Source organism: Thermobia domestica, chromosome 4, assembly GCF_964235325.1.
Source record: "Thermobia domestica chromosome 4, izTheDome1.hap1.1, whole genome shotgun sequence".
NCBI classification, from domain to species: Eukaryota; Metazoa; Arthropoda; class Insecta; order Zygentoma; family Lepismatidae; genus Thermobia; species Thermobia domestica.
In genome coordinates, this window is record NC_137457.1 from 236,614,004 (window position 1) to 236,637,374 (window position 23,371).

Sequence of the window (23,371 nt, forward strand, 5' to 3'; positions counted from 1 at the left end):
TAAAGAAGAGGGTTATTTCGACTTTGTTGTAGTTGATAATTCACCCAACATGTATACGCCTTTACTTTGTGTTGATGCATGTACCAAACTTAAATTAATTCAGAGAATGAAGGTTGAGCCTGTAAAACTATGCAGTCAAGATGAGGTGATATCTGCGAATAAGATATTTTTTGAAGGAGTAGGCAAGTACAAACATAAACTTCACTTGTCAATAAATGAAGACGTGCCGCCTATAGCACATCCACCTAGCAGGGTACCTTTAGTTATTAGGCCTAATCTAAAAAAACAGAAAAGTTGGGAAAACAACAAATAATTTGTAGGGAAGATCACCCAGAGATTTGGGTATGTAACTAATAATAGTGAAGAAACCAGACAAATCACTGAGATTATGTTTAGATCCACAAGATTGAAATAAAGCCCCTAAGATAAATCACGCACTTATTTCTACTGTTGAAGAAATTAGCTCGAAGCTAAGTAATAGAAGTATGTTTAGTGTGCTTGATTGAAAAGATGGGTTTTATTGTGTTGCATTAGATGAATCATGTAGTAAATTGTGCACATTTAGTACATACCATATGGTTGTTGTAGATTTCTAATATTACCGTTTCGTCTTTCAGTTTCTCCAGAGGTTTTTCAGAAACTAAATGAGATAAATTTTTGAGATATTAAGGGTATTGTCATATATTTTGAGATATTAAGGGTACTGTCTTATATTTTGATGATCTGTTAATCGCCGCAAAAACAGAAGAAGAACATGATAAAATTCTGAAACAGGTAATTGATAGGGCTAGAGCATTAAGTGTAAAATTTAATTGTAAGAAATTTCAGTACAAGGTGATTGAAGTTAAATATTTGGGAAATATATTTTGAAAAGAAGAAACGAAACCAATTCCGGATATGATCAATGATATTACTATGTTAAAAGAACCCAAAAATAAGAATTTCAAAATAACTTCAGGAATGGTAGAGTATCTAAATAGATTCATTCAAAACTGTTCAACACTAATTGCAACATTACGTGAATTTTGAAGGCAGATACTGAGTGGCAATGGTTACCGAAACATTCAGTGCTTAAAAGAGGTAAAAAGAAAGGTATCAAATTCGCCTGTACTGGTTAATTTTTTGATAGTCATAAGGAGATAATGTTACAATGTGATTCGTCAAGTGAAGGTATATGTTGTTTAATAGAAGAAGGGTTTCTCTTAGCGTTTAGTTCACGTAGTTTAACGGATGATGAGAAAAATTATGCTGAAATAGAAAGAGAACTTCTCAGTATTGTAGTAGGTGTACAAGAATTTCACGTTTGTCTACGGTAGAAGCGTAACAGTTCAGACTGATCATAAACCATTGTTATCAATAATTAAAAAAATGGAGCACAAATACCATCTAACTGATTGCAGCGCAAGAGGCTGAAATTTTTCAAATATGATCTAAAATTGGTGTATCTACAAGGTAAACATATGTATATTGCTGATTTATTGTCAAGATCTTACCTACCTGAAACAGGTGAGCAAGATGATTTTGTAAATCAGTTAGTGCATAGTTTAACTGTAAATATACAAGTAAGTGGAAAACGCAAGCGAGCATTACTACAAGGAACACTGGCAGATCCGGAACTTACTAAACTGATAAGCTTAAATCATAAGAGGTTGCCTAATAATAAGCGGTTAGTTGATGATGATGTCAAGCACTACTATAAGCTACGCCACGACTTAATCGTGGAAGATGGTCTTTTATTTTTAGGTAGAAAGATAATCATACCTACAAGTTTAAGGAAACAAATGTTGAATCAATTACATGAAGGTCATTTTGGCGTCATTGGAACAAAAGGTAAGGCTATCAAATCATGCATTGGCCAGAGTTAGCAACTGATATTGAAAATGTAGTGCCTAAATGTACACTATGTGAAAAATGTAGAGCATCAAACTGTAAAGAACCATTGTTACCTCATGCTTTACCAGAATTACCATTTGAAAAGGTTGGCATTGCTATTTTAGAATTTAGTGCAAAGCCGTATCTAATGCTAATGGATTATTATGCAAAGTGGTTAGAAATTATTCCTTTGTTTTAGCAATCTAAAACATGAGCTGAGATCAGCAAGCTCAAAGTTATATTTTCAACTCATGGTATACCTAAAATTGTCATTTGCGATAATATACCGTTCAATTGAAGAGAAGGTTTTCAATTTTAAAAATTGGAAGTTTTCTATTGTAACAAGTAGTCCCAGGTATCCACAATCAAGTGGTCTTGCAGAAGAAGCGGTTCGAATAGGAAAATGAATTTTGAGAAAGTGTCATAATGAAAATAAAGATTATGCTATGGCATTGTTAGAATACAGAAATTCCCCAATTTTAAATGGTAATTTAACACCAATACAAATCTTAATCAGTTATTGAGATACGACCAAGTTGCCAATCCACAAAGAGTTATTAAAATTACAGGTACAAGAAAATGTAGATAATGTGCTCGTTCACAAAGAGCAAAATGATAAGAAATATTATGACAAATTGGCTATTGCCAGAGAGGATTTGCAACCAGAACAGAATTGTTAATACAGACAGATAAATATTGGATACCAGGTCAAGTTGTACAAGCGGAAAAACTCCTAGATCGTATTTGGTAGGGGATAGGAATAATGGAGTATATCGCAGAAACAAAATTCACTTACGGAAATCGTTAAATATTCGTAGTTTTAATAATGTATCGGAGGAAATTGGTAATAACATTCAACTTAATGTACAGGGTACTGAACATATATCACAGTAAAACAATGACCATGTAGGTGAACAAAATAATATAAGTGAAAATAGATCTAATGTGTGTAGTTCAGAAAACGTAAGAAGATCTAATAGGCAAATAAAACAACCTTACTGGATGAAATATTATATCTAAAGAATATTGTAGTACTTAACTTGTAAAAGGGGAAGGTGTATGGTACTATGGTATGAATCTTGGAATTGTATCTGGCAACACTATGTAAGTTGGCAACAGTGGAGAGGGAGAGAGAAGCATAGTGTACAACGTGTAGCATATGGATGGCATACTAATAAATAATAATTACTAATTAAAAGGCAACACCTATAGTCTAATAATTAAGAGTGTGTGAACAAGTAACACGAGAATACAGTCATTTTTGCTGGTTTCGGTGTTGGGAATCAGCTGCCGAAATTTGTTCAAATAGTTTCTTACCATCCAGTATAAACAATTAAATCAAATTTAATAGTTTTCGGATATTATGATAATAGACGTTACTAACTTTGTAATGTAATAAGGAAATAGTATAATTTTCTATGTATAAAATTAACAGATGTACGTACATCGAAATGTTTCCCATGAAAGCAATATAGCAAACTTTCAATTTTCCTTTTTTTGCCTCTAACGTTCGTATGTATTATAATAATTCTAGGATTACAGCTGAATATTGTGCTCTAGCTGGAACTTCGATTTTGAACTTTTTAGCGCCCTTTTACTGCTTAATGACTTTTTTCTTTCTGTTTTTGAACATACAACGGATATAATTACATTGGATTGTGGTACAATTACCTTTCTAAACGGGATTATCTTTTTAATATAACTAAAATTCAGAAAACAGGTGCCAAAATTCAATCAGTAAATCAATTAAGCTGAGAAGTTTCTTTCACTGTTCTTTATTTTCTGTCAGTCTAATGTTGATGCTATTTCCCATTAGACTCCAAACATTGTTTCACCCATTGATATAATATTTAAACAACACATGAGACATCTTTAAATCCTAATCTGTTGTATGATATGCCATTTCGAAAGATCGGTTTTTAGCTCTCTAATGTTATGAGACAAGTCTTTCCTTCTATGATAGAAAGCTAGAGTTAAAATAAAAAGGCATCGATGATTGAGACCATGTCGCGTCAGTGTGTGAATTAATGAACCTGGTGGATGATACGGGAATGGATTAAACTGCAAACGCAAGCGAAGGATCGAGTGTAAGCACTTTTATAGATCGAAATATGAGAAGCAATGTGATCCTTTTAGCGTTATCTTAACCAATTAGATTGATAAATTAGAAGAATTAAAAGGGGAAATCGGGAAGCAAGTTCGCTTGCCATATATGTACTCGATGAAAGTATTACGTTGCTATTCAAAAGGCGTAAAGAACATTATATATAGGATTAGAGACCAGTAACAGCTCAAGAGTTGTACAAGAGGGAAATTTCATCGGCAGATGGATGGAAATCGGTTTAGCTCACACACCTTGCGCAACTTTTTCCAGAGATTTGAGGCCTCCAGTGATTTATCACTTCGAAGGCAACTTTCAAATGTTGATGATAACATTGTAAGACTAAAATATTACAGAGAAGGTACCAACGATTTTGCCATTGCATTGATTGTAGTGTCTTACTACAGTCATATTGAACGTAATTTTAATTAGAAATAATGTAAGTAAAAGGCTAATAATCACCGCAAGAAACAAACCACATCACTAGGAAGTACTTTCGAAGAACATAGTCTTCATCGTCAGCCTAGGCACACTTCAATGATTTTCTTGCCTTTTACTTTCATTATTTCTAATTATTATCACCTCTCACAATATGATGGTAATTTTAATTACTTTACTCAGAACTAAAGATTCTCTCCAAAGAAGTGAGGATTCGGATATTGCGCACATGTTTAGATAGAGGAGGGCCACGAAGGAATGCCGGTTATGCTGGGCCGACAGCAAAGGATAAATACAATATGGCAGCCCAAAGGTCATGCCAATCGACTTTTGCAAGCAAGCTCTCAACCACTTCCCATGAGCAGATTGACTTAATGTTTTGCAGATTGATATATGTATGAACACCACACATCTATTGGTTTGAAATTTTGCGAACGTTGACGTATTGAACCCAATATGGCCGATCAAAATATCAATGTGTCAACGAGTCGTGTCTGAAAAACGAATTGTACTATTGAAGTACAGTATCACTAGACATGTACGAAAAGCAATAAACGGTTCAAAATATCGCCATCTGAAAACCAATATAGCAGAACAAAATCCTAAACCAAACAGCTGGTACTACAACAACGAAATTTGGTGTAAAGATCCATTACCATTAGCAGGTGAGGAAAATAATACAAATGAATCACAATTTCTAAATCGTATATCCAATATAGCCACGAAATACGCATATAAAATTTACACTGTAAACAGTTCAGGTGCTTTCGCATGAAAATCACCTACAATTCACTAGAACAGTTTTTGCCGGTGAAATGCCAGAAAAATGTTGTTCATGCCGGTGTTATCTGTTTCAAGTGTTAGACGCAAACATACTGTTCATTTGGGAAGGTCTAGAACGCACTAGCCACAAACATCCTAGAATACGCCTGTAAGTTTTCAAACCATTTCATATATAACAAAAATCGCCCCTGCCAACACTGGCACCGTGGCTACATAGGTCACATCATGGTTTACAATCCAAGGGTCGTATTGTTCGAACCCGGCGCAAATCAAAAACATATTTTTCGTTACTCACATAATTATGACTTATTCTATATATTGTTACAGGAAACTAAATATGTATTGTTCCATTAATCATTCCTGGAATGAGAAGCGTCATTTCAGATTTTGCTTCGGGGAAAGGCCCCTTAATATAAGTAAAATGTCGCATTTTTCACTGATTTACTACTATTCTATGTATAAAATCTATATAAATTTCAAACTCAGGGGAGGGCAATTGCCTCCCCTGTCCCCTCTAAATGACGCCCCTGCAGGGAATGTTCCTGTTGAAAGTCATGCAATTATGCCGATAAAATTACGGCATACATTTTGGTGAAATTGTGGCGTCAGAGTACCATATATTTCACCGAAATTTACGGTATAACTTGTAGAGTATATACAAATAATTGTTAAGTCAAATTGTGTAGATACAGGAAACAAAGTAGAAACTATTTTTAGTCTATGATGCGCTACGGAAGTATGTGTTAGGTGTTACATGTTCTCTCGCAACAATCGGGAATATATGCTCGGAGAAGCCGTGCCAAGATTGTGTAAGGGATGATATGCGGCAGAGTGCTGTCATGCTGGATATGGCACAGAATTGAACTAGTTGGAGAGCAGCGATCGGAAAAGACGATCCCAGGTACCTGGGATAAGGTTTAGAAGAAGAAGAGGTAAAATTTGAAAACCAAATAGCGGCAGACATCAAAGCATATAGGAGCTAGAAAGGTCTTGAACTAACAATCTATCGATTGAAATTCGTATTAGCACATTATTCCCATACTTTTGCAATGGCTACGTTGCTCGAATCAATAATTTGGGGCCGTCGGAAAGGCCAAACCGCGAGAAGTTAAGGCCATTTTGATCGGCCATATTGGATTCAATACGTCAACGTCTGCGAAATTTCGAGCCAATAGATATGTACTGTTCATACATATATCAATCTGCAAAAGTGAAGTCAATCTGCCCATGGAAAGTGGATGAGAGGTTGCTTGCAAGAGTAGATTGGCATGACCTTCGGGCGGCCATATTGGATTTATCCTTTGCTGTCGGCCGGCATGTTTCAACAGTATTCCTTCTGGCCATCCTCTGTCTAAATACATTCGCAGTTTCCGGATCCCCGATTCTTGGGAAAATACCTTAACTTGTCAGCACAGAAAGAACAGGTTATTCAAGAAATGGAATGTAATTGATGTTGTCAACACTGCACTATCTGTTTTCTAGTTTGAATATATCTCAGTCAATTGTGTAAGTATTATTGTGTTACATAATCGCTAACATAATTATTAACGGAAGTTTAACTTCGCGTATACCTGTAATATTTATTGTTTAGAAAGCTCACACTGTATTCAAATTCAAATGTGAATTCAATTTAGATCGTTTCTGAAGCACACGAGCAATTCATTTTCACAATCAAGACGTTCATCTACTGTTTAACTCAGACTCTGAATTACATGTGCTCGTACCGCAATCGAGCCATGGCATTTTGTGGTGAAGCCGTGTTTGATAACCATGCATTCATGAGAAAGCTCCAAAATATGCTGCAGGGGCAGGCCCTCAAATCACAACTGGGCGCTCTACTGCAGAGCCATTCCACCCCTACGATTCCAGTTGTTGCACCTTTTTAATTGTCTACTTTTGCTGTGGTTGATTGCTCACTGCGAAGGGCATCTTGGACTTTAAAGTTTCGGAAACTATTGAAACTGAATCATCTTCTGCGTGTTGCGTTTGATAACGTATCTTGCGCTAAACAGCACAATGTTTTACACAGGCCTGCGCTTCATTCAGACCTTTATTGTAATAACATTTTAAAATGTAGCGCAGTTTTAGGACAAGTTCACTCATTTTCATAGCTATATACCTTACAACCTAGATTTCCCTAGATTTGTTCACATTTTTCCATATCTACTAGCTTCAACTGTCAGCTATTTAATGACGTTAAGCCTGATCTGTTGCTCGTTATATATCCTGAGTTTTGGAGCACTAAGGATATGTTATGCAGTAAAGCTTAATTTTTTTAGACTATCCAATATTTAAGTCAGTAATATATTAATAAAGGTATGAGCATCTACACACATCTGTAGTCCTTAGTGCAATTTTGTACCGTATAAATTTGGAGCTGAAGGTAGAATTTAGGTCTCTTGGATCCACCTATGTTTGTTTACATATTTCAAAATGAAAACTTGGATGGGATAATGCAATAGCTTTGTTATAATAATCAAATTATGTTTGTGCAAAGGCGCGTTTGTTTGATTAGAGTTAAGTACTTAGATGACCAAAATTGAAATAATCTCTTGCCCCCACTACGTGCATGGAGACACGTGCAACTAATTCGGTGACCATAGTTCAAACAACCCCTTGCGCACAACTTGAACACCCGTGAACAAATACTCTAATTACTTTCCACAGAAGTTTTTCTTCTGGAAATTTTAAAACGAAAGTCTGAGGTAAAGCTCATGTTTCTTATAATAGGAAGGTGGATACAGTATAAGCTTATCGCTATAATTTTCTGAGCGGTGTTCTCTTATCGCTATTTCATTATCGCTACAGAACCGGAAACTTTTCAGAGGTTGACGTTCTGATTGATTCATTGTTTCATGAGGTTTGATGGGATATCATCTAGGAAGTTATTTATCCCCGTCATAGAGGGGTGTAACTAGTAGGTTATCTAGGAGGGGCCCTTTGTTTCTGAGGGGACAGCTACAATCTAGAAAGCCAAAAAAACTTATGTTACAGCTAGTGATTTTGAGGCCTGAAGCTAGGTAATCTTACGATGATAATTTACAAGCTGGTCATTTGGGGAGTCCAGGCCCTGATGGGCCCCCTATGGCTACACACTTGTGAGGAGGCCAAAGACACACATAGCCATCATAAAAGTATTTAGTCATAAAATCATTGATCAAAATATTTCTTTTTAACTAGCCAAAAAAGGGAGAAACTTAGTAAGATATACATTAGTGCAAGCTAAATGTTCTAAGAATAAATAGTACCAATAAATAGAAGAAAATTTGTAACACAGATTTTGAAAAGTTTCAAAGTATAAATACCAAAATAGAAAACATACAACGCAGATTTCAACCAAAAATAAGAATAAAAAAAGTAAAACTTCAACAGATGTTATTTACTTCAGTGCACAAAGAAATAAAAGAATTTGGTCAGATCGCATTATACTCTCAAATATACCTAAGGATGTTGTCAACATTCTGATTCTTGAGTATTCTTTATATACTACAAGAATATAAGGAGTACTCAGAAAGGATAAATCTTTCGCAATATGGATTGTTGCTATATGAACTAAATATAAATGTGTAAGATGAGACTACGTTAAGCAACTCGGCGACTATTAAGGAAAAATGACCGACAATTGATCAAAATAATATATATGGAATGGAGTTCATTTTCTTTGTTTTAGGTTTAATTCAGTGACAGTTGGACATATCTGTTTCACGAAATACTCACGTACAGATGTCAGAGTATACTACAGAATATAAAAAAATATATATCAGAGAATATACTCCAGTACAACATGGCATTCTTGGTTTTTGTATAGTGGCGAACGTTTCCCCAACCAGCAGACAACAACATAGTTCTGTTGCAATATCAGATGTCATCTCACAAAGAATGTCTTCCACGAGGGCGTGTTTACAGAAAACATTATACGGGGTATCAAGTAGCAGCTTGCGAGTCAGTACACATAAAAACACGAAAGTACCGAAAGGTAATGCTCATTGCCGACGGTTAGCTTAACTGTTGTTAATTCTACATTCAACACTGAACACAGCTATTAGACATTGAATTTAGCACTGTCGTAATCTATAACGAAGGGACAGTCAACAGAATTATCGCTGTTCGAACCGACAGCATAAAATATATTACACAGAGGTACTGTACTACCAACCTTCTGGTACTCTTAGTCACTTGGTGAGTGACTACAACCGTGGTCGAATATCGGTCACAATACGAAGGCACATATATCTAGGAAACAAAGCTATGATCATACAAATTTGTAAGTGGAAAATACTGTCGCTGGCCTGAACGTAGCAAGAAGGTGTACCCCAAGAACGTACTATATATCGTGCGTATATCTGGTCTGGGCGCAGAGAAAACCTGCCAGCGTGCTTGGAAGTTCAACACAGATAGGATGTGGCGGTATGTGGATGCATATTATCATGCAACGCAAGAACGCTTTCCGTCAATGGACCTCTGCGCTTATCACGAATTGCAGATTTCAACTTGCTTACCAGCATATCACTGTACTTTAACTGTTTGTTGTTGACCTCTTTTCAGGTAATGTTCTACGGTTAGTCCTTCAGAGTCTCAAAACACTGTGAGCATCACTTTCCTGCATAATGTCGACTCTTGAAGTTCTTCTTGATGGGACATCCGGAATGCTTTCTTCCATTTTCCAGCCTTTGCTTTCTGTCTAAAAGTGATGAATCCATGTTTCATCTCCAGTGGTGATTCGCCTGAGAAACGCTTCAGCTTCATTAGCATAAGGTCCAGTAGGTGGCGACAGATTCTCACGCCGTTTCACTTATGGTTTTCATCAAGTTTTTTCGTAACTCATCTCGCACAGACTTTATGAAAGTTGAACCAGTTATGGATGATGCTGTATCCAAAACCATGATTAATCTGCATATAGGTTGCCACTTCATCAACAATAACTCCCGTCTGTTATTCAGAATCAACGCACAAACTCGTTCCGTAATGTTATCAGGTGTTGCTGTAGCTGGACGACCTGCCCTTTCCTCATCCTTTACGTTCGTTCCAGCACTTTTCAACTGTTCAATCCACTCGTAAACATTTCGTTGTGGCAACAAATTGTCTCCCTATTTTTCTGAAAGCTGATGAATTTCCGCCCCGGATACGCCTTCCAACCAGAAAAGACGGATGACAGAACGCTTCTTTGGTACACACAGAGAGTGGCGGAACCATCTTTGCTTCGCAACAGAGCAAACAAGACTGATTATGGTATCGCTGCAACCTACCACAGGCAAAGCCACATAGCCAGCTAGTGTCTGGTGGGCACACAATGCCGTAGAGCCAACCTGAAAAGATATACAAAAATATTGCAGTTACTTATTGACTTACCCTCGTAAACAGACTTTGTAAGCTTTCTTCGTAATTGATTGCCCCTAGAAGAAACAAATTTTTGCAATGAATCATATGCATATGTCACGTATCCATAAATTTAATAAGACATTTTAGAAAGAAAATAAACTCATATTTGTGCATTCCTTTTGCACCCGTATGTTAAGGATTCATTATTCGTGCACCGTTGTTTTAGAATTAATTAGGCTTTTGAATGACAACCTACGCATGTGTCAAAGATTTATCAATTCGGGAGAAATTCGGAAAGTAACTTTATTTATTTTATAATATTCGGGATGTATTTATTAACATTCGGGTACTATTCTTCAGAGACTCATTTAACTGCACTAAAGGTACTTCGAAGAGTATTATACGTTGTACGCAATATGCTTATACTTCTCAAATTTTATTGAAATATGTTTAGTGGCAATGAAGGTAAAGATTTTCAAACCACAAGAAGCCGTTTTTGAAACTATACTACTTAAGGGCTTTTCCTATGTCAACGGAAGCACTTGATATTCTGAATGAAAGGTTGGGCGGATAAACAATATTGTAGTTTAATTAATTCTGTGTAAATGCCAGTTAAGTTGCATCTATGATCATGATTCATCCTCTGCCACTGTATGATTCAATTCTTGTAAAACAGTTAAACCTCTCTCATAGTTTCTCTCTGCACATTTGGCGCCACGATTCAAAATATAATATTTTAGAGTTAGACATAGTGTTATCAATACTTTTTCATTGAAATCCATTAGTAATTTGCACATGTAACGTAGCAATTTCATTACGAACATATTTTGACTTCACAGATTTCGAAATTTATTTTCCCTCTAGCAGATGTTAAATTAGTAAGGTAAAATTCATAGTTTTCTTCAATTTCTGAGCATTATTGTTCAACAGTTAATAATCCACAAATTTCACTAAGCTGCAGCGTTGCCAATGTGTGTGTAATTGCACAAAATGTGTGCAATTTTGGCCTGTTTGTGCATTTTGTGTGTAAAGGCAACCTGTGTGCATTTTGTGTGTAATTTGGGACAATTAAAATTTTTGATCATTGATGATTTTTACGAAGGTCCTTTTATTCAAATATTCATTATTTCCACAATTTTTTTTCTGAAAATTGACTTCCAAAAACTACGAGCTCCAACGCCTGACTCCAGGCCAGCGCAATAAAACCACAGAGAAAATAACAAGTTATTTGTTATTATTGTTAATCTCTTGTTATTTTCTCTACAGCATGATAAATCCTATATTGCTTCCTTGGTACCTCACTTCTTGTTTTTCAGAGGCGGGTGTCATGACATCCCCAAGCAAAGACGCTTTGTTCAAACAAGCAATGTGAATGAATGTTGACCCTCGATGAGGCGGAGGGGGTAAGAAGTATTTTGTCTTCTCACCACTTGTGAAGAAAATGCCATTTTGCAAAGAGATGAACGACAGAGTGGCTGATGTCCAATTAAAAACATTAAGTATGTTGAAAGCAATGGCGCAGACTTTCCAAGATTTATGTGAGTGCATATCAATGGCGGGTCATATTAGCCTATATGTTTTCAGGGAAGTCTCGATGTTTGATTGATTTACTTTTAGTTAAATATTTTATGAACATTGTCATAACGAACTGTGCTGTGAGAAAGTAAAATATATCGGTACCATAAGGATAAATTGGGGCTGCCCTAGCTCAGTCGGTAACACGACTGATTTAAACGCAAGAGATACTGGTTCAAACCCGGGTTCAAGCTAAAAATCTTATTTATGTGTGAACCCTGGAGCACCCACGTAGTCGGCGCGCATGGTTGAAAGTAAAATGAAAGTGACAATGGGTGGGAAGGTGACGGTTTTACAATAATAATAATAATAATAATAATAATAATAATAATAATAATAATAATAATAATAATAATAATAGTATTAGTAAATCAAGCGCTGAATCCCTGAACAATGGCTGGTCAATGTACACTCATGTCCAAATTGATTGTCGCATATCTATAACGGTCGTGTTGTGCGAATATAATTGGATAATAAACTCGCAAGGTATTGTTACTATGTGTATAATCGGAAAATGTATATTTGTGCTAAATTTCATAGAAAAAAATTGTAAATACGAAAGTAGAATGAGTAGATCAAAATGTTGCTAAATGGACAAGAAAAGTTTTTTTTCGTTATATTGTTCTTATTTACAGATCTTTTGACATGAAATTTACCACATACATGTCTCTGCCGATTATACACATAGTAAGAGTGTTAAATGTACCCTGCCATATAATTATCCAAATATATTCGCACAAGAAGCCTGTTATAGATATGCGACAATCATTTTGGACATTAGTGTAAGTATAGGTATGTACGTCATTAGACATAATATACATATAGATAGGTAGTTATGTATTGTGTAATGTTGTGTGCACTGTCTTCCAGCTTGTGTGTAAAATTGTGCAATTTGGACGGAAGGTGTGTGTAATTTTGCTTGCCGTATCTGGCAACACTGCTAAGCTGTTCTACATGTTTTAAAAATTGATTAAGGCTGCCACCGATTCGATTGAATGCATAATTAATTAATGCGTATTATATTAAACTATCACTACAATTTGAAAATATTTTCGTTTTAAATGACTCATTTCCTTCGAACTGAAGTTTTTTTAATCCTAGGTCTGTATGACATATGGATTTACTGGTTAACTCTTAGCAGACTTTCAAGCTGCAGTAACCTGATAACTCAGAAAGTTTAGCCAGCAAGTAACTGTCAGAAGTGTTTATATTTGTTCAGGTTTCTGATAGAAAAGCAGGTAGAAGGAGAAAGATCAGTTGTCCTTTTTTGATTATACACGAGTTTAGTCATTGAACTCATTTCAGAATCTAGCGTCCAAAGCATTATTAGGGATAAACCAAAGAAAATAGTGATAAAACGACTTTAATGAAATTGTGTAGATGGAATGTAACGAATACTGGTAAGGCGTCACTTAACTGTTTCATTTTTTTTGTTTTTATTTAGTTGTAGCGGTAATATCATTTCTTTTGTAGGGCAAGCTGACAGTGGTAAATGAAGAGTATAACAGTGTAAAACAAGAAGCATTATCACAGCTTCAGGTGGCCAAGGATATTACTGGAATACAAGGAGAGGAAATGCCCGAGAAAACTCAGAGATTGTTTGAAAAACTTCCTGATGATCTATATGAGATTGAAAGTCTCATCCATGATGCACAGGCTCGAATTGATTGCATGACACAAACAGAGGAGAAAGCAAGTATTATACTTTTTTGTTTGTTACATAGTATTAAAAAATACTTTCATGATAGTTATAAAGAAATACGTTGGAAAGTCTTTTGGCTACGAAGATGAACACGTCGTCATCGTGAAATGACTCCGCTAAGCATTTAGATCCTTAATTTGATGTTTGATATTTATCCTCAGTAGCTATATGTATGAGATATACTATCACATAGACCTCATACCCAACGGGGCCAATCAGGGGGAAGCAAGAAGGGGCGTTCTCCCCCCTTAAGAGGAAATCGTACTTGGGAATATCGAAAGCCCATTAGAATTTTTACGTTATTTATACCAAAAGTTGAAACTATATTTGAAACCTCTCTTATATTTGCCCCCCTTGGAAGCCACGACATGGGCGCCCTTGTTCATACACCTAAGTTGGAGGTAGTCACCTAGAACTGTTGATAACTGCTACAGCTGTAAGCAAGCCGCGGAACGAATAGGCATACATCCTGGAACAGAAGAAAGGTGGGAATGTTGGTAGTACCATGTTAGCGAAAAAGCTTGTCGTCGTTGTAATGGGAGATTTAAGTAAATCGCTTTTACGCATTTATCTTGTTTTCAGATAAAGTATTAAGCCCACTTTTAAGATTATATTTGCATTTCACAGTAAATTAGATTATATTGCGGAACACGATACCAATGGTTCTTCCTGTTAAGGGGAATTTTGTTCGTTAAGTAAAAGTGTAGTTTCATTATTTACTCTTATGGAAAATGCCGTTTGAAATTAATTGCACGAAGCAAAGAGACAACATAGAAACGATCCACTGTCATTTGTTATACAGAAAGACTTGCTGCTACCTCTAAATTATTCTGCATGTGACCACACACACATGACTTTTTCATTACTTGAAACTAATTTTATTACTGTCACATTCGTTTATTTGGTAATATGGTAAGATTTTACCACAATATTATGTATTGAAGATATTTACAAATTTAGTCACTCATTTATGGTAAATTTAGAATTAAATTTTAATATCAACTTAATATAAACAACCTAATTGACATTAGTGCCATATGGTAAGTAGGGAAGTGATATCATATTAAAGTTTGGTCAGATAATAATTTAAGTTTAAACATATCAAAATTCATTTTCAGATTATGGGGTTGTGATTGATTTCTGGGCTTTTTGACATTTTCTGAGTGTGTCTGCAGGAGTTGTAACAGTTCGTGCCTTTTATATGTGTATGTTTAGTTTACGACAGTTTGTGTGGGTGGTTATGACATGCAAAACGTGAATGTAATGACCGAGACCCTTGTCATCTAGAGTTATAAAGATGACTATTTTTTAATGTTTCTTTCATTCAAATGTGAGGGATTACCGTGATTCATCAGAAGGCAAATAAATCATGTGGCATTCAGCAGAGACGAACTTTGATTTATCCAATTTTAATTGGTTGCAGAGTCGTGAGAATAGAGATCTTACACACACAAACACCCCCCCCACACACACACTATATATATATATATATATATATATATATATATATATATATATATATATATATATATATATATATATATATATATAAATATAAATTTGGCTCTAGATGTGAAACTATGCACTTTTCCCCATAGGTCCATATGAACTTTTTCTCTTATTTTGATGTGAGGAATTACCTCTTAAAGTTTGTCGGTACAGTTCATTAGCACCCCGTATATATATCCTGGCAGTACGGCGTACCGTTCTACTTACCGTCACCTTTTTTTTATGAGAACGAAATAATATTTCCTCTTGTGACCTGAACTAAACTGAAAGCTAGTACAAACATTCTGTTGGAACTTCACCAGTGAACTTTCTAGGATGATAAGCCTTTACTCAATTCCCATTTTAATGTATCCAATTAATTGTTTGTATTTATTAGTACAAAGGGGATTAAGTGAAAACATGCCCAAGATTTTTTTTAAACAAAGTTTATCCATTAATTTAGTAGAGGTTTGTAGATGATTTTGGTAGCTTGCTTAATATTCTGAAGAAAATTATGTGAACAATGTATGTATATGTGTTGTTATTGATATTCAGTATTTGTTGAACCCTTGACTTCTTTTGAACACATACAATAGCAGCTTACTTTCGCCTGTTTACATAAAGAGCACAAAACAGAAAACAAATCACTAAGTAATATTGTACAATTATGTTTATTGTATTATAAAATTAAGATTAAAGAGTCAGACATTTTAAAGCATCTTTATACACATGTATCTAAGAGTTTTTAGTTACAACACTAGTGATATGCTACTGGACATATTACTATTATTGTTGTTGTTATTAATAATAATAATAATAATAATAATAATAATAATAATAATAATACCCATTAGTATATCAATGCAATATTGTAATTGCTCTTTTAATAATGATAATAATAATAATACCCTGAAAATTATGCAACATTTTTATCATTATAAACCTAAGTTCCAGCATACAGGCTCCTTTATTTTTAGAAATAAAACGCTGTATATATATATATACGTATATAAGACCTGTTAAGTTCAGCGATCGAATCTGCATAAACTGATTTTTCAGCGGGAGAATACCTAAATTTAGTTGTGCACTAATAATAGGCCCTTTTTGTGTTATTTCAGTCCATAACTTCGTCATCTAGTATACTTAATAATTAGTTACTTATCAGAAGGTCGTAGTGTGATAAATGTATGTGCCGACGGTCGTTATGGAAAACCGTTGCCAGGTGAGACGGAATGAAGAGGTGTTTATTAACTTGTTTCTTTATAGCTAATTATATCCCCTGTCGACGAGGTTACGTGTCAGTTTCTGACTAGTAGACTTTACCTACTCAGATTCAGTTAGTAAGGCGTATGATACGAAAAACTAGGAATCACATAACTGCAGAGTCACCACCAAAATGGACGAGTCACTCAGCTGCTAGCCGTTGGCTCTTCAAAATGTTGAAAGACCGTGCTAATTTATTTTGATACTCTGTATATTTCGGTTGGTATATCATTATATAATTCACATACAATGCAGAAAAATTATTATCTGGTTCAGATTAGCAATATTTTAATATTCCAACACTGGAAACAAGATCTCTGAGAAAAGCACAAAATTCTTAATTAAAATATTGATGTGTAACAATTTTACATCAATATTTTGATTAAATACTTAGTGCTTTGCTCGGAGTTTTTTATTTTCCTTTTTTTATGTAGAAAAATTACATCAATGTTTATATAACAGGTAAATGTATCAATGAAAGTCGTCTAAATTAAGTACCTGGAACCAACATTAAGCGGGTTGAAGTATTAGGTTGTTTCATGCCGTTTCTTGTGTGATGCCAGTAACGCCCATAAATATATAAAATCTCAGTTAAGATCGGGTGGGTTTTATCAATCGTGATTTATCTAATTTTCTTCTTTTAATTCAGTCCGAACCAAAATTTGGTGGGTTGTAGCACAAGAACGAACGATCTGTATACCATAACATTTCAGGTACGTACTAAGCTACAAAAGGTATATTACCGTCCGGTTAATATCATAGATACCGTAACATATATAATGACGTTTCAGAAAGTCCAACGCCAAATATGATGACCAATAAGACAGGAATCAAACCTTGCACACCGTAATCTTCTGTATAAGTACTAAGATTGTTATGTTCTATCACCATTTCAGTTTTGGTCAATATTGGTTGAGTTTCATTGGTAGGATACTATATACGAAGGGGTTCAGTAATTATTGTCCCCGGCATATTTAAAATACTTGAGCTTGGATGGCTGATGGGGGATATTGTAGCCTAATGTAAATGCTAAATTTCAGAACCATAGCTGCTATATTAATATTATTTTTGTCATAGGCACCTAGCTTGAAAAATGGAGAAAACCGAACAACAAGTTGTCATCAGGTATCTCCAGAAAAAGGGATTAAGCCCAATGGAGGTTCATAAGGACATGATCAATATGTTGGGTGATGAAGTACTTCTGATCTTTAAATTATTGCAAGAAAGTGAACCGTTTACATACGGTGTATTTCTTGAGCGATCACTATAACAGAAAAAAGTTTTCTCGTTATTATTTGCAACAGTCCAATATTTACTGAACTTTTCTTCATCCTCCAAAAAGTATGTATAAATATCTTGTAACGAGTTTACTGTTGTTTTATTAACATAATCCTTCTGCAAAAGAAGGCTTTCTCTTATTGCAGAGTTAATTGTACATCTTCGACAAGCGGAAGTCTTCGAGAGGTATTAGCCTGCGACGATAGGTCTGAAAGAAGATTTGGGAAAATAGTGGGCACAGTGCCTTCCTTCAACTTAGGGATTTTTCTCGGATATTCTTTCATCTCACCATTCACAACACAATCATCACTTCGTATAATACAAGATTCATCAAAATGTTTAATACAAACTATATGATTCTTCATTCCTTTCAGGTCTGTTGGGATTCTTCTAACCCACTGACTTCTCAGAAGTTCTGTATTTGGAAAAGCAAATATTGTGTTAGTTTCTTTGCTGTTCTCTTCTTCTGTAGTTGGATTTACACCCACTAACACTACAGCACCGTGGCATGGCTTAACATTCGGGAGGTCTTACCAGAGAAAGTACTGTAAAAGGAAAGAAAACAGATTATGTATCAAGGAAATAAAGCAAAATAAATAAATAACAACTCAATAAATAAATGCATATCATGTTTTGTAACAAATGCGGGTTGAATGTTAAAATGACGTTCGGACATGTATTTTTAACGATACCTGTAGAATCAAAAGAACGGACATAAATACGGCTCATATCTTTGGTATTCTTGCGTAAAACCACTACCTTGTACATATGTAGTTCGTATGTCATCCTTTAGTTTGGGTTCCGCTTATCTTGGCGTACCTTCTATAACTTATATTGTTTTCCTTCTACTATATATAATTATAATTTACAGTTATATTGTGTAAAAATTAGAGCACACAAGTAATTGCTTTTTGTTTCAGGTCATTGAGGAGTATGAAAGGAGGAGTAAACAGATCTCGTCATTTAGAGTTAGTGTCAAACGCAAAAGGGCACAAATGACGAAATTAAACGACAGTGTAGCAAAATTGAAAAACGAATTGCTACCGTTACTAACAGATTTAGCCCAAAACATAAACAGAAACTTCAGTAAATTTTTCGAGCAGATGGGATGTGCTGGGGAAGTGAGTCTCAGCACAGGGCAGCATGAGGTAAGCTTATTTTGTTTTATATACAGTTATGTGGAACACCACAACAATTAATACATTATTAAAATAAACTACTTTGAATAAATTAATATAAATGTAAGATGTATTTATTGTTGATGGAATTGATAAAATCAGTCGATTGAGTAGTACGGTGAATTTGAATATTGCACTAATTTCGGCATCTTTAATTCAATCTCGCATGATGTTTAGTGATTTTTTAGGTAAAAATTTTGTGTACGTCCATACAACAGTTAGTTAATCTTGATACTTGCCTGTGTTATTAATATTTATTCGTAGTCAGTAATATTATTTCTCGTTGCTAAGAAACGTTGATTTGCTGACAGTCGTATTATTTATAAAAAAAAAAAATATTTTTAGGAAAGAAAGCTACATACATGTATTTTTAGTACACTGCTGTTCATGGAAGCCAATGTTGGGCATTTATCAGTTAAAATCAGTTACAGTTAATCCAAATAATTAAAGGTGATTGCTCTGGAAATAAAATTCAATCGATACAATTTTATTATTGTGTACTTAATATTGTGTGTGTATTCAATCTTAAAATGTGTAGTAAAAATTAATTGTTGATTGGTCATAATAGAAATACAACTTGTAATTGTTGAAAGTTAATCGCAAAGAAACAATTAAACCGTTCTATTTTTAATTGCAGTGAAGCAATTGAAACTTACAATCGTTAATGTTAATTGCAATTGAGGTCACGAAGATACGTGTGTATCTTGCGTTCTCTATTTGAGGGGTACTTAACCCACAAATGTGAAATAAGGTGCTTATACCCAGTGGTGGATAACGACCATCTCCAGTCTCCTCTGGGAGGAAAACCGGAAAGCGCGACCGTTACAAATTTTATATGATGCTCAAGGTTTCTTTTCCCTGTATCGTCCGGGATTTCTATATCTATTTCATCCACCTGGTTTATGAACAAACCATCAGTTACTGAAACAGCGACTATCACAATCATTATTGGTTTCACTTTTTGTGTTTCCTCTAATCGATAGATTTTCCATAATTCTGACTTATTGATGTTAACAAGCCCCTCCCCTCTCAGCTATCATTATTCACTCTCCTGGCAAAACAGAGGTAACAAGGGCTATTCACATAAGCTGTCAAATGTCATCATTTTAACGCCAGCAAAATACGCTTTAACGTATATTGAAAATGAAATGAAATTTGAGTTTTACTTCCCACGTTTTTACCGGTTAGGCTAATGGAGACGGTGATAATGAGAGATGAGTGAAATGGTGGAATCAAGAAAGTGGGAGGAAACGGGAGTGCCTCGAGAAAACCCACGAGCACGGTGTTTGTCCACCACAAAGTCCACACGGCGCGAGCTGGGATCAAACCAGGGACCCCAAGTACCGGAGATGAACGCTCTACCACTGAGCCACCGCGCCTCCCAACGTATATTGAATAACTACGTGTACACATATAGTGTCTGAAATTATGTTGGGCGCAAACACTCATGTGTATCATTTGGTAGAGGAATAATTTATGTTCGCGAATCAGTGAGTACGGCTAGGAGCGAAGGAAATCAGTGTTGATGGATCTGATAGTTCACTTTCATAATTTTAATATATATATATATATATATATATATATATATATATATATATATATATATATATATATAGATAGATAGATAGATAGATAGATAGATATAGATATAGATATATAGATATAGATATAGATATATAGATATAGATATATAGATATAGATATAGATATTCGACCTTGGTACGATTCATAATGGGTTTTAACTGAAAAATATATTAGTTTGTTTAACTTAAAAGAACTAATTTATAATGAAGAAACTGTTACTGTTCTCTAATTTTACATCAAATAATATATATCTTCATGTGAGAAACAAATAAATAGAGAAATAAAAAAAATAATCAGAGTCATACTATTGAAACAATCATTGGAAAAGTAAAAGAATCACCAAGATTTAGTGTATTTTCATGTGTTGCCTATTTTGAGAGCAAGGAAGTATTATGTAATTGTTTACACTCTGTAAAGAAAAAATAGCGACACTTGCTCTAATATGGTTTTCTCAACATACTTTAATCAATATGAATTTTTACATGAATTCCTGATAATATTACAAGGCATATTCCTAATGAGCAGTTCATTCTTAATACTTGTGCCAGAGTTTCAGGCTTTTGACATGAATTTAGTGAATTTATATGCATATATAAGTAGCTATGTGTCTTTTGAGTAAAATCGTTTGTAGGAAGAGTAATTCATAAAACTGAAAAAGATCAACAACAATAGCAGAAAACAAGAAATGGAATTTCTTTAGGGTAAGACATATTGTGTGCAAACATCGAGAAGTACGATACACCAAACTAGTATTTTGTATGTGCACCATGGGCTTCCCGCATTGGTAACAAATCTATTGCAAAATGCAACCTTGATATCACGGAATAACACCCGGATTATCTGTTCCTTGAATTCCATTCTATTTGAGATAGTCGTCTATTGAAATTTCTACTCATATTGATCCACAAATTTTCAACTGGATTCATGTCGGGTGAGTTTGTAGGCCACACGAATCTCTAAATAGTCATATTCTTGAACCACGTATTAACAATTTTGGCTCGGTGACATGAAGCATTATCGTCCTGGGAAAGGAAGTAGTCCATACCTTCTTCAGAAAAGTCATCTTTAGCTGTTGTAAGAACTTTACGTGTCAGAATTTGAAGATATTTTCGTGCATCAAACGATCCTTCACATATATCCGTCGTTCTGACGTCTTTAACGGTGAACCATGCCCATATGATCACTCAGTAACTGAATATTTGAATCTCTTAAACAAAATCCTTGTCAAGTACCTTGCTTGTTCGTATCCACAACTTCACACCACTATCGTTTCCCACTATTCTAAACTTCTTTTCAATGAAGAAAACGACATGCTTTCAGTTGTCATAAGTCCAAGTTGCATATCGACTCACAAAACTACATGTTGAAGTCCTCTGTGTTTTGTCAGTTTCGACTTTCTACGCGGTTTTTTCTTTGTAATATCCTCTTCATACAGTCAAGACAATACAGTTGTACAAGTAACTGCAGTTCCAAGATCATGTCAAACTACAAAAGCGATTTTTGGGGAAATCACTCATTAAATCTGCGGTGCTATTGGTTTCATTTAGCAATCTGCTCTGGGTGATGCTTTCTTTTTTCTTTGACACTGTTGACGAAGGGACGATTTGTTATGCTGTTTGCACTTGTGAATTACTCTTCCTGCCGTAGAATGATGGATTTTCAGAATTCCATTTATTCCTTTAGAGATTTGCCACAACTCACATTTCTTACCCATCTTATTTGTTTACAGTCCACATGTAGCAACAATATCACACACAAACAACACTGCACAACAAAAATTTTGCCACTTGACACACTGTCCAAACAATGAGAAAGCAAAGAACAATCATAAAATGCTAGTTACCTCAGCCTACACATCACAAATGCAATGCAGAATTCTTACTACAATAATTTACGAGACGCACTCAGTGCCATCTATCGAAAATACTACTCATACACAAACAATTGACAAGCGATGTCCTACACCACAGGTGTCACAGATAACGCAAATGAACTACCCCACTCTTCATTTCCTTCTATTCCTCTTCTAACGGGCTGCAACTATGGTTTTCTGTGTGAGTTAGTTTGAGAATTGAGGTGTCGCTATTTTTTCTTTACAGAGTGTATTACGTTAAAAAGAACTTCTTGGTAAAAGCAGTTTACGTATTGACTTAGTTTATACCTTTGTAAAAGTATTAATTTATTTTATCGTAACTAAGAAGCGCAGCTTCGATCCATGTGATTTCTAGTTCGAGCGCCAATAGACATATTTATTGTTTCCATCCAACATTGTGAAATAGTTGAAGGAGTATTCAAAGTAAAAAGCTTTCAACTTCAGTATTAACAGCAGAAGTATAGAAATATTATAGAAGTATACTACTTATTAAAATGTACTTATAGACAGCTCAAACTAAGGGATAGATGCAATTCCTGCCCCCATACAACCTCAAATGACACTCCTGCACTTGTGCTACCTTTAAAACAATGTATTGTATTAAAACGTGTGTAATTTTAAAATATGAATGTTAAACATTTGATTGTAGTAATGGTTTGTCTTTCTCCATTGGAAGCCATGCATGACAAGAAAACCTGACAAGACATTCTTGTGTGTTTTATCGCTGCACGTAGTCATGTGACACCAGAAACTGTGCGACGTAGTTAATCCGTATAGACCAACATTTGTTTTAAATTTTGGTAGTAGGTTTCGTACGTGTCACTAATACTAGGCCAATATTCACATTCTGTTCGGGATTTTCAGTGTGTGGCTTCACAAAAATAAATTAAATAAAAGCTTAAACAACGTAAAACTTG

The 23,371-nt window shown here is 34.9% G+C and overlaps 2 protein-coding genes across 2 annotated transcripts in view; both read left to right on the forward strand.

Annotated features, from left to right (window-relative positions):
- The window catches only part of LOC145683063 (uncharacterized), a 334,454-nt gene extending 320,029 nt beyond the window's left edge, over positions 1 to 14,425 (forward strand). The window contains exons 14-15 of the mRNA XM_081754422.1: positions 13,562 to 13,784; positions 14,373 to 14,425. Of these exons, the coding sequence (XP_081610548.1) occupies positions 13,562 to 13,784; positions 14,373 to 14,425 (276 nt within the window). The remainder of the gene's footprint in view (positions 1 to 13,561; positions 13,785 to 14,372) is intronic.
- Positions 14,426 to 18,745: 4,320 nt separating this feature from the next.
- LOC145683459 (structural maintenance of chromosomes protein 5-like) overlaps positions 18,746 to 23,371 on the forward strand; it is a 108,214-nt gene continuing 103,588 nt past the window's right edge. Inside the window, exon 1 of the mRNA XM_081754793.1 lies at positions 18,746 to 18,967. Coding sequence (XP_081610919.1) covers positions 18,815 to 18,967 — 153 coding nt within the window. The 5' untranslated portion in view covers positions 18,746 to 18,814. The remainder of the gene's footprint in view (positions 18,968 to 23,371) is intronic.